General features: G+C 34.8%; 1 protein-coding gene across 1 annotated transcript; it reads left to right on the top strand.

The window, feature by feature from the left end:
• The first annotated feature begins 3301 nt into the window (after positions 1 to 3301).
• On the top strand, positions 3302 to 7556 carry LOC136812461 (fibropellin-1-like). The gene is made up of 6 exons (XM_067068962.1): positions 3302 to 3398; positions 3648 to 3707; positions 4341 to 4463; positions 5344 to 6480; positions 6710 to 6829; positions 7076 to 7556. Exons 2-6 carry the CDS (start codon positions 3653 to 3655, stop codon positions 7222 to 7224), a joined length of 1584 nt encoding a protein of 527 aa, XP_066925063.1. The 5' UTR covers positions 3302 to 3398; positions 3648 to 3652; the 3' UTR covers positions 7225 to 7556.
• Positions 7557 to 13910: the final 6354 nt, after the last annotated feature.

The following is a 13910-nucleotide window of genomic DNA, read 5'->3' as shown; positions in this document are numbered from 1 at the left end:
GAAGCCACGTATTTTTCATCAAAAAATGTGGTTTTAATACAGAGGCCAGATCAAAAAAATCTATCGGCAGATCTTTAAAAAATGCCGCGGTAAAACAAAGAAAGCTTAATCTGTCATTATAAAAGCAGCGTAAATCTGAAGGTTTCACTTATTCTTGCTTGAGAAAGTTTCAGAATTCCTCTTTAGCTCTTGTTGGACTTTAAACTCATTCTTCACCCCCCCCCCCCTCCTCCATTATATTCTAAGTGCCTAAAATCCTTAGGGTTTCGCAGCGCTCATTTCCATAAGAAGTATCTATTGGTTACTTCATCCTGATAATGGCTAATAAGCTTTCCCTCATTAGATAGTTTTATCCTCTGCTAATGACTTGACTGAATAACCCCATTATCTTCTTAATGATACAAGGAAGTAATTGAGAATGCGACTTCATTTGCTTTATTTGGAGATTTAAGTTTCAGATATTCACCAGTACTTTTACACACCCCTTTTTTGAAGAGGCAATTTGTGGAAGAGATTTGAGATTGCTTCACCCTTTCTATGCAATGATATGTTTTATCTCGTGCTAACAAATTGTTGAAGAGATTTTTTGAGTGATTCGCCCTTCACCCTATATCAATAATTGTAATTTTTGGTACTATACTATCTATACTATGTCTTATCTCGTCTACTAAAGATTCAGGGTTCGTTTTCGTGTGGCTATTACTTTCTCACAGCAAACCTCACCTCACCCCACCTTTTCTTCTTCATATTTCTACTTTGTTAATTGGGTTTTCTAAAATTGCTAAATCTTTTCTCCTAAATAGTATAGACCTGAGACGTTTAATACATCGATCGAGATATCAAAGCTGTGAATGGGTGATTTCATTGGTTTGACCAATTGGTCCCGCTCTTGTTAAAGAACACACAAAAACACCAATATCACTTGTTTTTACTGTAATAAGTATTAAAAGGTGCATTAGATGTTCGAAGTAAAAACTAAGCTTAAAAAAAAATCATCCCTTACCAGCTCGAACGACAACTGGCAAATTTAGCTTTTTGAAAAATCTCTTTGTTTGTCGGTTGTCTTTGCAAAGAAGAGTCTGGAAGAGACGACAGGAAAAGTCGTTACTGTTTTTACAATGGAGAATCACCTCATGAGGAAGGTTATAAGAGGTTATAAGATCAAGTTTCGGCAAACTAAATCATCTATTTATGATAGCAGGGGCGTTCGAAACATTTCATTTTAATGTTTCCACAAAAAGCTTTTATTAATATCCGTTAATATTCATTGATTGGCGTTGAACGAAAGTTTAATTGTCTCGTTTGCATTCCCATACAAGGTTACCCATAGAAATTGAAAAACAACATGTTCATTTCACAGTAGGGGTCATGCGCGAAGTCTGTCCAAAAATTCGTCGAGATTTTCAATGATTTGGGCGGGGTTTTGTTCCTTCCCATTCATGAATAGAGACTTTAGATAATTCGAACTTTCGATATCTCAATCTCGAACGTTTCCTTTCGTGTTTTGAAATTGTTATGTAAAAATTGCTCGGGGCACTCAAGGTAAACGACCTACCGTACGTGCGGTCCTAAAAGGTCCTTTGAAAGGTCAGACCATATTTTGCCTTAAATGGTCAAAATTTTCCAGAAAATGCACTTTAAGGGTAAATTTTTCGCCAAAATTTACTCTACATTGTAAGGGTCCGATTACAAAGGACTTTATTTAGGGCTGCACGTTCGGTCTTTTTTTAATCGATTAAACAACCTCCTGATTCAGTTTTTGATTTTGACATTTAGACCAGCGTCCGAGATTCAGAAAACGTCTTAAAAATGGTTTTCGTAGGGCACTTCTTAGATAGGGGCAAATTTTTATATTATGCTCCTAATAGGGTGTAGAATTGACAAAAAGAATTTGCCCTTCGAATCTCCAGCAGTTTTCGAGTGAATCGATTTTTAGTTAATCGATAGAACTTATCCAACGGTTTTTCCGAAGTCTGAAAATCAAATATCTGAGGCTGCCAACAGATTGAGCGTGAAAAGTAGATAAAGAAAATGGGGTTATTTGTTAAGTTTCGACCACCTGGTGCCTAGAAATGGCATTTCTAAGGCGAAAAATTGACATTTTTGGCGTTTTCCGATGACGTCAGCATTTTTCTGGGAGCATTTTCAGAACAAACCATTCCCACAGCTGGATAGCCCTGAATTAGTAGCATCCGAAAATGGTATAGTTTGTTAACTTTCGATGCTCCAATTTTGAGATATTTCATTTTTAAGGTGGGTAAATAAGCTGAAAAACTTCTGACTCAGCAAAAAATATCGATAATTTGCAATATTTAAATCAAAATATCTCGAGATCTAGACATGAAAAACTGACAAACCATATCATTTATGGATACTAAAAAAAACGGGGGGGGGGACGTTTTTTGGCTACCGTCTATCGTTTAAAGTATAAGCGGTTGTTTATCATTGATAGTTTTTCTGTGCTAATATTCATCATCTTAACCATAAACCACGTGAAAAACTAAAGCATTTCTTGATTAATATGTTTTGAGATGTAATTTTTTATTGTTCTACGATATATTGCTGCGTTTGATGAATAACATTTTGCATAGAATACTTCTTTGCTCCAACTTTTCGCCAATTCTCAAAAAGACTCCACTGGAGGTAGAGCCGCCCACTGACATAACGCAACTTAGCCAGGTTAAGTATTTCGCCTTTTGGGAGAGAGTAATGTCGGAGCCTATGGAACAGCCCGCATTTTTTACACGCAGAATTGGGTACAATGGCAAAATTGCAGGTTTACTGTTGCCCTCAGTCAATTAGGATAGAGGGAGTGTAAGTGCCAAAAGGAGACCACCATAAAGACACTATGAAAGAAGGAAGAAAAAACGAGAAACGAATAAAAACGACAAAAAACGACAAATTACGACAAAAAACGAAAAAATGACAATAAAAAACGACATATTTTTCCATCCACAACCCCGACCAAAAGTGACTGTACCAACTCTAGCGATTCATTCCCCTTAGTTTATACACTATTAACCACTTACGGTTTAAAAGAACGCATACACAGTTTGTGGGTTCCATTTAGATCATCCACTGTAAGTTTGGCATGGTAGATTATTGTATTTAGCGTGACAAACACAAACCATAAGGAAGTTGCATTTGAAATATGATGAATAAGATTAACGAGCAAACCAAACAGCCCCATCAATAACAGACATTATTACATTTTGATGTCTTCCTTTGGAGCATAAGGAAATACTTTGTTCGCCCAAAAAAGGGTCTGGGAAATAGTGGCAAAACTTGAGTATAAATATGAGCGGCGGAGAGTTTGAAAATCATTCCCATCTCTAGCATCAAGTGGAGAAAAGGAATAAATAGAGCATATGTGAAAAAGAAGTATTCTCTCTTGAAAGGTAAGTGATTTGGACATTATTTCAATCTAATATTGATTTCATTATTTAAAAGTGAATTTTCTAATTCCTTAAAATCTCTTTCAGAGACAGGTTTATAAGTCCAGCAATCCCTTATGAAGTTTCCATAAATCTAGAAAATTTGATTTTTCCAGTTGAGGAGAAGAATCTCTTCACTGTATACTGCTTATCTTCTGGCTCTGAAAATTCAAAAAGAAAAGGATTTAACATTTTCTCAACTTTTTTATTCAGCAATCATGAGAAGTTTGGCGATTCTTTTGGCCGTTACCATCATTGGTCAATCTTACGCAGGTATTGTTTATTGTTGTTATTCAATCTTATTCAATTTTTATCTCAATTAAAGGGACATAAAAGTAGCAAAATGTAAACATTGCACGAACCACGTGTCATTAAAGAGAACAATTAAAACCACGTGTCCAAAACAAACTTGTAAAACAATTGAATAATCAAAATTAGCCATATTTGCTTTGATTTTTTTATTTTGACATTTGTTTTGATTTTGTATCCGCAGCATACAGTTTGTTTACAAATTTCGCACGTACTGTTATGTCCCTTTAAATATTGCGAAAAATCCTCTCGCTGTTCTTGAGACCTTCTAGGTCCCATTGATATTTTTGGGGGGGTTTAGGGAGGTAATTCAAGGAAATTTTTCAAAATTATTAAAACATCTGTAATTTTCAATTGTCAAGACATTTGTTATCACTAAGGAAAATTTAATGTGTTAAACATTGTAAAACCTGGGAGAGCGGGGTCAAATCAGTGAATAACATTTCTTCCAACAACCAAGGGATCTTAAGATGTTATAGCTTCCATAGAAACAACTTTGTAAGATTTTTAACTTAAAAAAATCGTGTATTCTAACGTAACTCCACAATAAGATAACTCGAAAAATTAGCTATTTCATTACATTTTCTTTAATTTCAGGTTATCTTGGGTGCTATAGGAAACCATGCGTCGCTGCAAACACTGACCGATGTGAAAATAAACCATATGGACGATACCAATGTATCTGCAAAGAGGGATTCTCTGGTCGCAGATGTGAAACAAGTAAGTCATCTTTCTTTATGGATGAGCTGTGAAGTGTTTGAATTCTATGATACACATGAGATAAAAAGATTATTATAGTTTATGTATCAGATGTCAAACAATTACGTCATTCCTTATTTACACAAAAATTGTTTTTAGCTCTGGTTTCTAATTGTTATTGTGAATTATGAAGTGGGCAGAAAGTTTGCTAACTTTGTGTGCACTCTAATAATAAGAATAAATAGGTCAGAATGTCACCATGCATGCCAGTGTGATGAATATAAGAAGGGATTTCTATGTTTTTTTCAAAGAAATTTAAAACCTTACGGCGAGTCTTTCAAAGGGGTCATCAGACAGTTTGATATTTTTTCTGGCCTGTAAAATCATTCCCACAATCCTGAACGAAAGCTCTGAATCCCGGGGGAGGATACTTAGACAAATGGAGGGTAGGGTATTTGGCACCCTTCACAATACCATAATTGGATTTCCAAAGTCCCGGTAAGGGTAGGAAAAAACAGAAAATCAAATTGCAGTCCCACTAAGGGTAGAAGAAATAGGAAAAATTCAACTTTTTACCCCCAGAAAGATAGAAATTTAGTCAAAATTAGTCCCGGTAAGCCTCGTAAAATTCACAAAATTTTCGTTTGTCGAGGGTTGGGCATCATCCCCCCGTCAGTTCGCAACCCTAGTACCCCCCCCCCCCCCCCCCCGTGGCGCTAAATTTGTACTCTTATCCAATAAAATACTAATATTATCTTTTAGTAAAATAGTCACAACCTTTTATCTTTCTTTCTTCTATCATAACATTATGAGCTGCAGTCAATGTGTTAGACATGATGTTTTGCCTTATTGCCAATGTTTTTAAATGATTTAATACTTTGGGTTTTTTTTTCTGAAATAGATGACGATGATTGCCGAGGTGTCAAATGCTTAAACGGAGGAACCTGCGAAGACGGAATTAATTCTTTCACTTGCAAATGCAAGAACGGATTCAATGGAAAATTCTGTAAAAACAACATCGATGATTGCCGAGGTGTCAAATGCTTAAACGGAGGAACCTGCGAAGACGGAATCGATTCTTTCACTTGCAAATGTAAGAATGGATTCAATGGAAAATTCTGTAAAAACAACATCGATGATTGCAAAGGTGTCAAATGCTTAAACGGAGGAACCTGCGAAGACGGAATCGCTTCTTTCACTTGTCAATGCAAACGTGGATTCAATGGAAAATTCTGTAAAAACAACATCGATGATTGCCAAGGTGTCAAATGCTTAAACGGAGGAACCTGCGAAGACGGAATCGCTTCTTTCACTTGTCAATGCAAACGTGGATTCAATGGAAAATTCTGTAAAAACAACATCGATGATTGCCGAGGTGTCAAATGCTTAAACGGAGGAACCTGCGAAGACGGAATCGCTTCTTTCACTTGTCAATGCAAACGTGGATTCAATGGGAAATTCTGTAAAAACAACATCGATGATTGCCGAGGTGTCAAATGCTTAAACGGAGGAACCTGCGAAGACGGAATCGCTTCTTTCACTTGCAAATGCAAGAATGGATTCAATGGAAAATTCTGTAAAAACAACATCGATGATTGCCGAGGTGTCAAATGCTTAAACGGAGGAACCTGCGAAGACGGAATCGCTTCTTTCACTTGCAAATGCAAGAATGGATTTAATGGAAAATTCTGTAAAAACAACATCGATGATTGCCGAGGTGTCAAATGCTTAAACGGAGGAACCTGCGAAGACGGAATCGCTTCTTTCACTTGCAAATGCAAGAATGGATTCAATGGAAAATTCTGTAAAAACAACATCGATGATTGCCGAGGTGTCAAATGCTTAAACGGAGGAACCTGCGAAGACGGAATCGCTTCTTTCACTTGCAAATGCAAGAATGGATTCAATGGAAAATTCTGTAAAAACAACATCGATGATTGCAAGCGCGTCAGATGTCTTAATGGAGGAACCTGCAAAGATGGGATTGCTTCTTTCACTTGTCAATGCAAGCCTGGATTCTCCGGAAAATTCTGTCAAGGTTTGTTTTTTTTCATTTTTTTACCAATATTTTTTGACTGCAAGTCATCTTTAAATAATGAGTTACAAGTTTTGCTATCAACCATTGAATTTGCTTTTAATATTTTATGTACCAAGAGACCCGGATATTGTTTTATTTCCTATGCCACTATACAAATTCTTGTTGAAAGTTGTATTTCCCGAAATCAGTTCTCTTAAGTGATTTATTGCAATTTGCTTTTCTTCGACAGTTCCATCATGTCACCCTAACCCATGTCAGAATGGTGGAAAATGTTTGAAACATGGAAACGCCATCAAATGTTGGTGTAAACAAGGCTATGAAGGAAGATTCTGTGAAACAAGTGTCAAAGGTAACATTTAAAATATTAAAAGATCATTTTCCTTTCGATGATTAAAGTTGCAATTAAAATACAACAATTTTATTTTTGAAAATTTATCTTAAAAAATCTTATTTGAGAAAATGTCGAAATTTTTTGGAATTTTTTTTCTTTGCTCTTACAAAATCATTCGATATCAACTATTTAGAGGCTGTATTAAAAATTACTTTACGAAGTACTGATATACATAATAAAGTTAACAAATCTTTCATTTGCCAGAATGCAATTACCACTGCAGCAGACAGCGTGGATGGTGCCGTATTATGGGAACCGACGGCCGTATTTATGACAACTATTGTCAATTCGAGCGTGCTCAATGCAAAAATAAATCACTTCAAATCAAGAAGAAACTCTGTGGTTACTGGTAAATTTTGTGAATATTTTAGACTAGTTCAATTCACAATGAAATTTCAATAATTCGTTAGAATTTGAAGCTTTTCAGACTTTTTTTCACTCTTTACGGAAAAAATTGTTCCTGGACCTAATAGAATAAGATAAATCATTCCTTTTTTCTCTTTGGATCTTTTTAGTTTGTTGTCCTTTTTTTGTTACTCGTTTTATAACTTTTACAAAATACTTTTGATGGACAAGAGAAGTTGTTACTTGTGACAAATTCTTAATTTTTTTAGCAATTTTTTAACCATTTTTAAGAAATTTTTAAACTAAATTTTTATAAAATATAAGCATGATGAAATAAACATTTTCCCATTGATTATTATTTGTGAACAAGTCCTAATCCCACAGCATAGAATTAAGATTTAAAATAAGTTTTCACCACTAGCATAGCATATATGTTAACCCAAAGTTCTCACCAAAATTGATTTGGTTTTTGAGAACAACACTAATTTTTAAGCAAGAGAAACTGATTTATCCTGCCATTGGCAAAATGCATTTCTTACCAGGTTGAAAAGAAATAGGTTACCAGTATATACCCCTCAAAATCCACAAAAAATTGAGGTACTCTTTCTCAGGTGGAATTTGAGGCTGAAAATGTTTGAGTTGAAAGTACGATGTCCATGTTTTTCTTCCCTAGCAGTGATGTTTTGTAGAAACCAGTTTTCAGTTTTTCACGAGTAAGTGAGTATTTACCCCTCAAAACCTACAAAATGTTTTTTCTCGAATAACTTTTTATAAAATAGTCCTTTTGGTCCCAAATTTTAAACAGGGATTCACTGCAAATTTAAAATTGTAACAATTAGATCATTGGTACCTAAATGTTTTCAAAACAATACGTTAAAATCGATATGACTATGTTTTGAGAAAGTTGATTTTCATATTTAATTGGCCAGTCCCATAATACTAGAACTGTTACAATTGTGATGGGGTCGAACCACGAAGAATAAAATGATTTTTTCATATCTTATCACAAGTATAGGTTTTATGACCTTAAATTTGATTGTGCATTCTCTAGGTCCAAAAAGCTTGATTTTTTAAAAGGATTTTTGATAAAATTTTGAATAAATTCGAATTTTACGACACTTTGCAATAATTGAAATCCTCGAAGTTAGGTATTTTATGGAAGTACCATTCTAAGAGGTTGCAAAAGTGAATTATACAATATTATATTAAGTTTGGTGGCTGAGAGGGAAAATTATTGTTGAAGTAAAAATTAAGGTCCCGTTTTGAAAAGTGCTATCCTGGCAATGATAAGTGTCTTGTAAACCACTCAAAGGATACCCTTGTCTCAAATAACTGAAAGAAAGGATTTCCCAATAAATATTTCTTAAAATCAAAATCATTTGAACAGTTTCGCCCTTGGGCGAAAGCACATGAAGATAGCCTTGACTTCCAAAGACTTTGAATAAATTTGATAGTTTTGCAGTTGCTGATAACCTTAGTACAATACTCAAAAGCTTAAATATTTTAGGGCAAAAAAGTACACTTCAGGCTCAATTTTACCAAAGGTTTTACCAAATGGCCTCACCGTGAGTCTCTGTTTGTTTGTTTGTTTGTAATTGTTATTTATCGTTGACATAAAACCAAATAGCTACTAGGCTAATACAAGTCAACCTATTTACAACTTATATAGTTCTTAAATGAAGCCGACACCATCAATGTACACTTTACATACATAGTTCGGACCCCCCCTTTCTTAAGGGGGGGATGACACCTTCCAAAAAAGTGAAGAGGGTGGGGGTCAGAAATTTTCATTAAAAAGGGGGGGATAGCAAGGAGGGGGGATCGTTTAAGAAGGGGGGCTTACGTATATTGTAGATTATTTTCCAGCACTGTTATGAAATTTGGTCTGCATGAAAGGAAGTTCTTTATTTTGACTAAAAAGTTGTATTATATTTGCCAGACTTAATTTTTCTTTACTGTTTCCCTTCCCATTTTACCATAAAAAATTTAGCCCAAAACCCTTGGGGGATAGGCATTTTTAAATGTTGGGGGGGGGGTGCCAAGAAGGGGGAGTCAGACCCCTTTCCGCACTATGTCATATTCTACACGGACATAACGTTGGTTTCCAGTGCTTGATTTTATCTTTAAATTCCTTAAGGTCATTAAGATGTCAAAGTTCTTGGGGAACTAATTCCCATATTTTTGGGCCTTGATAAGATAGAGACTCCTCACCATGGAACACTGTTCTGATGTTTCTAAGTTTGAAAAACATTTGATGTCGTGTGTTCGTAGACTTTTTATTATGAACAAATATTCCATCATTTAGCAATGTTTGATTTGCATTTGAATAGCTCTGTTGCCAGAAGCTGAATATTACGATGGTGGAAAGTTACTAAAGTGTCTTTCTCTAGAAGTTCTTCAAAACTCAAATTTTCTTCAGGGAAGACTAGTCTTAAGCATGCAGATGGTTTATCTTATTTTCTAGGCGGCGGCTATGAAACATCCAAACTAACGGACAATAGTTAAACTGACTTTTGAAAAATGCATTCATTAGTTTTTGTCGTTTAGCTTGATTCATATGAGGGACTATTGTCGCTAGAGCACTTATTTTTTTACTTGAGCACTATAGCTGTCTCCTACTCTAGTCCTTTGTTTTCTATTGGTAAGGTAATTTCCAATCAATTTAAGAGCATTCGTGCTGAAGCCATAGGCTTCCATCTTTGTATTATTTTTTCATAAACTTTTGAGAGCACATTGAGAATGCTGACAGGCCTATGGTTTCTATTTTCGTTCGTTGAACCTTTCCTTTTTAAATACCGGTGTAACATCCGCAAGCTTGAGAGCGTCAGGGAATGAATTCTGCGCGAATGATTTATTTATAGCTTATGTCATGAACTTGGCAAAAATTGTTGAATATTCTTTTATGATTCTAACTGGTATGTCTGTTGGCTGCTGTGACTTGTTGATTTGTAGTCTAATTAATATCCCTTCAACTTTTTCTTGAGTGGCGTTTTTGAATGCAAATCTTTTTTCAAATCCCCTACTTTTTATTTCGATGATGCTAGGATGATTTCTATACATTTCTATATATTTTTCGGCATGGTTATTATATTGCAATGCTACCGTGAACGGGGGTTTTGGAAGTTCTAAATTTACCACTATCGATCCATAAAATTCGTTGAAGATCTATGCTATCTTGTCCTCGTCACATTTGACATTTGACATTATTTGACATTGAGGCATTTTCGATTTCACAATTCAAATCACCGACAGGAGAAAGTTTTGGTACATAAATTTCCTAGTTCTCCCACTTTTCCCATCAAAAAGTCAAAGTTTTGGTCAAATAAAGTTGTAAAGTTTGTAAAACTTGTAAAATACCTTCCCATTTTTCCCATCAGCAGATAGCATCCTTGAAAGTTGTAAAGATGTGAAAAATAGGACTTTTCCAAACTTTCCCAGCAACATTTGGATTTGCAAAGTTTTGGTATTTTGGTGGGAAAATGGGATCTATGATGTCATAATTATTCCAGACTTAGCTGAAAATTATGCGTATCATCCTCCAATAGCAATTAAATAAAGAACTTTCACTTTCGATTTCATGAAAGAATAAATTATAGCGGGCATAAATTACGATTTTCCAAGGTCACCTTTACTTGAAAAAAATTATGGAAATATTCTCCATTTCATACTACCATGTTGCAACCATGGAAAATCCCCCATTTTTACAAACATTTACAAAGTTTGGGTTGGGAAAGTTGTAAAAGTGTGAAAGATTGGAAACGTGGTAAGTTTTTTTCCTAAAACTTTCTCCTGCGAGTATAAGCAAATTTTCGTAATTCCCCGAAAGTGAGTCGATACTGAGTTGAAGTTTCCTTAAATGCTCGTCTATGGTGTTAAGATGTGGATTATATGGGCAAGCTAAAAGCCACTTTTGTTTGTTTATATAGATTTCTACAAATAGACCCTCATATGAAATCTCCGTTTTTATCAGTTTTGATGGTATTTTTTATCTTATGTATAATAAAAGGCCGCCGCCATTTTCGTCTCTATCTAGACGATGAGGTTCTGAGAAATCTGGAATTAAAAACTGTTTTGTTGGATAGGAGTCATCTATCTTTGTTTCCACGACAAGAAATATATCGACATTTTTTTCGATTACTTTGCATAATGGACCAAACTTATTCCTCATAGAGTTTATATTTGATTGACCTATAATTATTATTTTAGAATTTCTCTTCCGTAGATCTGGCATATCTTCTAGTTCTATTTCTTTATTAAGCATTGGATAATCAACGTTATACATGTGTTCGATGTCTCTTCTGTCTGCTATGTTTGTGTTACATTTGAGCGATGGTGTAGGTTGATTTTGTATGGCGTTAGTAGATTCTTTGTTTGCTGTCCTTCTTTCCTCGTTTGTTTCTTAGAAAATGAAAATCTAAACTTTGACGCCAAAACGGCCATAGTAATGCAAGAGCTTGATAAAATGGCACCTATGAAAACTAGAATAGTCAGAGGAAATAACGCATCATTTTTTAACAAAGACATGCCTAAAGCAATAATGATAAGATCTAGATTAAAAAACCACTACTTGAATAATAATACTGAAGGGAACAAACTCAATTGCCATAGGCAGTGAAACTACTGTACGTCACTCCTAAGAAGGGTAAAACGAAACTTTTAAAATAACCTTGATGATGCCAGCGTGACTGATTCCAAAAAGTTTTGGAAAACGGTAAAACGATTTTTTTCAAAAATAAAGGCACAGCAAATAGTTCATTTACTTTAGTAGAAAATGAAGACATAGATAGTGACGAGGACAAGATAGCACAGATCTTCAACGAATTTCTTGGATGGATAGTGGTAAATTAGAACTTCCAAAATCCCCGTTCACGGTAGCATTGCAATACAATAACCACGCCGAAAAATGTATAGAAATGTATAGAAATCATCCTAGCATCATCGAAATAAAAAGTAGGGGATTTGAAAAAAGATTTGCATTCAAAACACCACTCAAGAAAAAGTTGAAGGGATATTAATTAGACTACAAATCAACAAGTCACAGCAGCCAACAGACATACCAGTTAGAATCATAAAAGAATATTCAACAATTTTTGCCAAGTTCATGACATAAGCTATAAATAAATCATTCGCGCAGAATTCATTCCCTGACGCTCTCAAGCTTGCGGATGTTATACCGGTATTTAAAAAGAAAGGTTAAGAACGAAAAAGGAAACTATAGGCCTGTCAGCATTCTCAATGTGCGCTCAAAAGTTTTTGAAAGAATAATATATGATCAAATCTCAGATTTCTACGAAGACATGTACAGCGAAAAAAAATGTGGATATAAGAAAGGTTTAGGTATGCAAGCACCGCTACTGATGCTAACTGAAATCTGGAAAAAAGCCATTGATGATAGACAGAAATTCGGAGCATTACTTATCGACCTTTCTAAAGCATTTGATTGCATTTATCACGATCTTTTACTTGCAAAGTTGGAAGCCTATGGTTTCAGCACGAATGCTCTTAAATTGATTGGAAATTACCTTACCAATAGAAAACAAAGGACTAGAGTAGGAGACAGCTATAGTACTCAAGTCAAAAAATAAGTGCTCTAGCGACAATAGTCCCTCATATGAATCAAGCTAAACAACAAATACGAATGAATGCATTTTTCAAAAGTCAGTTTAAATTCTATCCGTTAGTTTGGATGTTTCATAGCCACCGCCTAGAAAACAAGAAAAACCATCTGCATGGAAATAAGATAAACCATATCTGCATGCTTAAGACTAGTCTGCCCTGAAGAAAATTTGAGTTTTGAAGAACTTCTAGAGAGAGACAATTCAGTGACTTTCCACCATCGTAATATTCAGCTTCTGGCAACAGACCTATTCAAATGCAAATCAAACATTTCAAAGCTAAATGATGGAATATTTGTTCATAATGAAAAGTCTACGAACACACGACATCAAATGTTTTTCAAACTTCTTAGAAACATCAGAACAGTGTTCCATGGTGAGGAGTCTCTATCTTATCAAGGCCCAAAAATATGGGAATTAGTTCCCCAAGAACTTTGACATCTTAATGACCTTAAAGAATTTAAAGATAAAATTAAGCATTGGAAACCAACGTTATGTCCGTGTAAAGTGTACATTGATGGTGTCGGCTTCATTTAAGAACTATATAAGTTGTAAATAGGTTGACTTGTATTAGCCTAGTAGCTATTTGTTTTTATATCAACGATAAATAACAATTACAAACAAACAAACAAACAGAGACTCACGGTGAGGCCATTTGGTAAAACCTTTGGCAAAATTGAGCCTGGAGTGTACTTTTTTGCCCTAAAATATTTAGGCTTTTGAGTATTGTACTAAAGTTATCAACAACTGCAAAACTATCAAATTTATTCAAAGTCTTTGGAAGTCAAGGCTATCTTCATGTGCTTTCGCCCAAGAACAAAACTGTTGAAATGATTTTGATTTTAAGAAATATTTATTGGGAAATCCTTCCTTTCACGGTCAGTTATTTGAGACAAGGGTATCCTTTGAGTGGTTTACAAGACACTTATCATTATCAGTATAGCACTTTTCAAAACGGTAACTTAATTTTTACTTTAACAGTAATTTTCCCACTCAGCCACCAAACTTAATATAAAATTGTATAATTCACTTTATTTGCAGCCTCTTAGAATAGTACTTTCATAAAATACCTAATTTCG

This window comes from Clytia hemisphaerica, unplaced genomic scaffold, assembly GCF_902728285.1.
Source record: "Clytia hemisphaerica strain Z4C2 unplaced genomic scaffold, Clytia hemisphaerica genome assembly, whole genome shotgun sequence".
NCBI classification, from domain to species: Eukaryota; Metazoa; Cnidaria; class Hydrozoa; order Leptothecata; family Clytiidae; genus Clytia; species Clytia hemisphaerica.
The sequence above is the reverse complement of the archived record's forward strand: the minus strand, read 5'-3'. Positions and strand labels throughout refer to the sequence as shown.